At 34.8% G+C, this 3,242-nt stretch overlaps 1 protein-coding gene across 1 annotated transcript in view; it reads left to right on the top strand.

The window, feature by feature from the left end:
* The window catches only part of mboat2a (membrane bound O-acyltransferase domain containing 2a), a 50,738-nt gene that overhangs the window by 44,328 nt on the left and 3,168 nt on the right, over positions 1 to 3,242 (top strand). Inside the window, exons 11-12 of the mRNA XM_024272551.2 lie at positions 1 to 133; positions 2,000 to 2,151. Of these exons, the coding sequence (XP_024128319.1) occupies positions 1 to 133; positions 2,000 to 2,151 (285 nt within the window). The remainder of the gene's footprint in view (positions 134 to 1,999; positions 2,152 to 3,242) is intronic.

Here is a 3,242-nt window from a genome sequence, read left to right as displayed (position 1 = left end):
AGTTTGCTATGAGCGCTGTCCGGTCAACCCCACAGCCGCCACCTTCCTCCTGTCAGCCATGTGGCACGGGGTCTACCCGGGTTACTACATGACTTTTGTCACTGGCATTGGCATGACCATGGCTGCTCGTGCAGTAAGCATAATTTTTCTGTCTATACAGCACCCATAATAGGTGTCTCAGTAGCTATTTTAAAAATTCAGCATATGTTTCAGTGGAATTGTCTAAAACCTGCATAGATTTACAACATAGAAATGAAAATGACTAACACAAATCATTTAGTAGAAAATAAAGAAAATCTCAATTTAAATCTTAATTTAAATTAGTTCATTTCTACTATTCTCTAACAATCTCAATAAAGCATATTTATCCACATTTCAAAGTGAAGATCCATGAAGTTTTTTTTGAGGAGTTTCTGTCTTTTAAATCCTTTTTAAATCAAAGTTCTCTCAGTTTGGAGAATCTAGGACTATTTTAACTTGTTCAAGTTTTCTCTGCACAAGTCTTTGTGTCCCAGACCTTTTGACTCAGGCCTAAGTTTTCGTGTAAAAATCAAAGCAAGAACTAAAGGCGTTTGAGAAAAAGACTGTTAAAACTTGTCCATAATACTAGTTTTATCATGACCCACCTCACTACTCTTTACACTGACTGTAAAAGAAGCTACGTTCACACCACCCTTGACAGAGTGCGTTCAAGCGACCACTTCCAGTGAAAACTCTATGTAAACATACATATATTTGCATTTTGGACTTCTGTATTCAAAAATCTCGCCTTTGTGTGTAGCTACGCAACGTTTCTACAACCGTTTTAGGGTTCTGCATGCAAAATGTCTTTGAACATTGATTGAAAGTTAAACCAGGTTGAACCAATTGACCAATCAGGAACTCTGATTTGGTAATGATGTATGGATGACATGCCCTTTATTTCACTGAAGTACCAACTGTATGAAAACTTAGCGTTGAGGAAAATTTAATACAGTTAATGCTCAGCCGGAATTATAAACCTATCCTATGTCACAACAGAGATGTGAAAGATAAAACCTGGATTTGTGAGATTTGCACTGCTTTTGACATTTGGCACCAAGCCTCTCCCAGCTGTGGGTAGCAGACATGCTAGTAAACAGTAGAAAAAGAAAAAGAAGACGCTTGTCCAGTGTGAACACACCGGGCTAAACACGCATTCAAAAATGCACGCTTTTGATTGCACGTCACTTGCCCGGTGTGAACGTAGCTATACAGGTTATGCTACTACTAGGTTAGAAATAGTAAGCGGTCTGACTATAAATTTATGGTGTCCCTGTTTTATATTCCTCACTGTCTACACTGTTCTCCAATTTGTTTAAACATTGTTCAAACCCATTTCATCATTAATGTAAAGCTTTTTCCTTGTTGTAAAGAACTTTATGTTGCATCAGACTACAAAATGTACCATCCAAATAAAGGGTCGCCTTATTTTCTTACCTGAATCCAATCTATAATGCTTCAGGTCATTGCGCTGTGTCTCACAATAACAGACATCTTTTAAATTCTGCTCATGGCTTCCTTCTGAACGGCCACTTTGTCTCTCTTATCATCATTCTTCTTTTATTCTCCAAACTGATGGCACTCTGGACGTTTTTTTTTATAGCAGCTTAGACACTGATACCCATAAATACTTGATATAGCTCAGTGTAAAATATGTACTATTGAAGGAGTATTTAGGTGAAATGCCAAAGCAGTAAATTTTCCATCCAGGTTACGCCGTACAGGCACTTTATTTTTCCTTAAACTGGGAGAGGACGGATAGGACACTGACCCACTTCTACCGTCAGACTAATGGCTGCAGCCTAACAGAAAGGGAAGATTTCTCTTTTTAAAATCACAGAGAAAAAAAACGAGAAACATAGATAACGAGCTAGAGAAGTTTGTCGGGCACATATTTGCAAAACGAGATCTGCATTTTTTTTACTGAAGTTAAGAATGAAGGCCATGAAAAGTTCTGAAACATTTTGTTCTTTTCCAGGTGAGACACAACATCAGACCGTACTTCCTGGTCTCTGATTCACACAAGTTAGTCTATGATGTCATCACGTGGGCGTGCACGCAGGTCGCCATTAGTTACACGGTGGTCCCGTTTGTCCTCCTCGCTGTGGGGTCATCACTGAAATTCTACAGGTATGACTGCTGATCCAGTGAAATCTTATGAGACTCTTACTGCATTGGTTTTAGAACCTGGTGGTTATTTCTGGTACTGCATTTGATTTGTTCAAAGATTCTCTGTCTCATGGGGGTTCCACAGGGCTCAAGTTTGGCACTGCTTTCTTTTTTCGTAATTTCTTTCAAATTTTTTTTAAGTAAAAGTAAAAATTACAACTTAATTTAAAATTTCAATGTAAAACTGAATATATTTTTTTATTAAATTTTGAATGTATTATTATTTTTTGCTGTTATATAAAATCTGTTTTTTTTTTTTCAAGAAAATCTGTCACAGATCCTATGTTTAAAAAGAATTCCACAGGGCTCAATTTTGGGACCCTTCTTTTTGTACTTCCTGACATTTTTTTCTGTAAAAAATTAAACATTACAATTTTTTTATTTCAATGTAAGGCTAAATATATTTGTAATAAGTTACATTTTTATTTATTTATTTTTACTGTTATGCCAAATGGGCACGCATTTGATTTGTTCAAATAAATCAGTCACAGACCCTCTGTTTCATGGGGGTTCTACAGGGCTTAACTCTGGGACCACTTTCCTTTTTTTTAACTTTTTTTATTACAATTTGTTTTATTTACAATTTCATTTTTTTTGTCCTTAGTGAAAATTTAAAATTACAATTGAATTTAAAATTTAATTGTAAGACAAATCATATTTTTTAATCATTTAAATCTTTATTTATTTATTTTATTATTTATTTATTTTTTCTTTTTACTGTTATGCTAAATTTTCACTCAAAACTTTTCTGGTTCATATGAAACCAAACCAAAGCAGAAGTGGCTCGATAATGTAAATGAATTTTTAAGGTAGCTCACTTGATCTTGAGCTTATTTTAGTGTTTGTAAAGTTCTGATACCTAATAACGCTCATTTTAAAACTTTAAGATTTCAATTATCTCAAGACTTGTTCAGGTCAGCTGATGAGATTTTTTTGGAGATGTAAGTGGGACTTGAAGAAGAGTTCTAGAAAATGTGTAACTTTATTAGAAATATTTTAAAAACCAGTTTAAAACCCTGACCTTTGATTCTCAATTAAACTAACTTAATTTC

This window comes from Oryzias melastigma, linkage group LG22 (assembly GCF_002922805.2).
Source record: "Oryzias melastigma strain HK-1 linkage group LG22, ASM292280v2, whole genome shotgun sequence".
Taxonomy (NCBI): Eukaryota; Metazoa; Chordata; class Actinopteri; order Beloniformes; family Adrianichthyidae; genus Oryzias; species Oryzias melastigma.
This window is presented reverse-complemented; position numbering and strand designations above follow the sequence as displayed.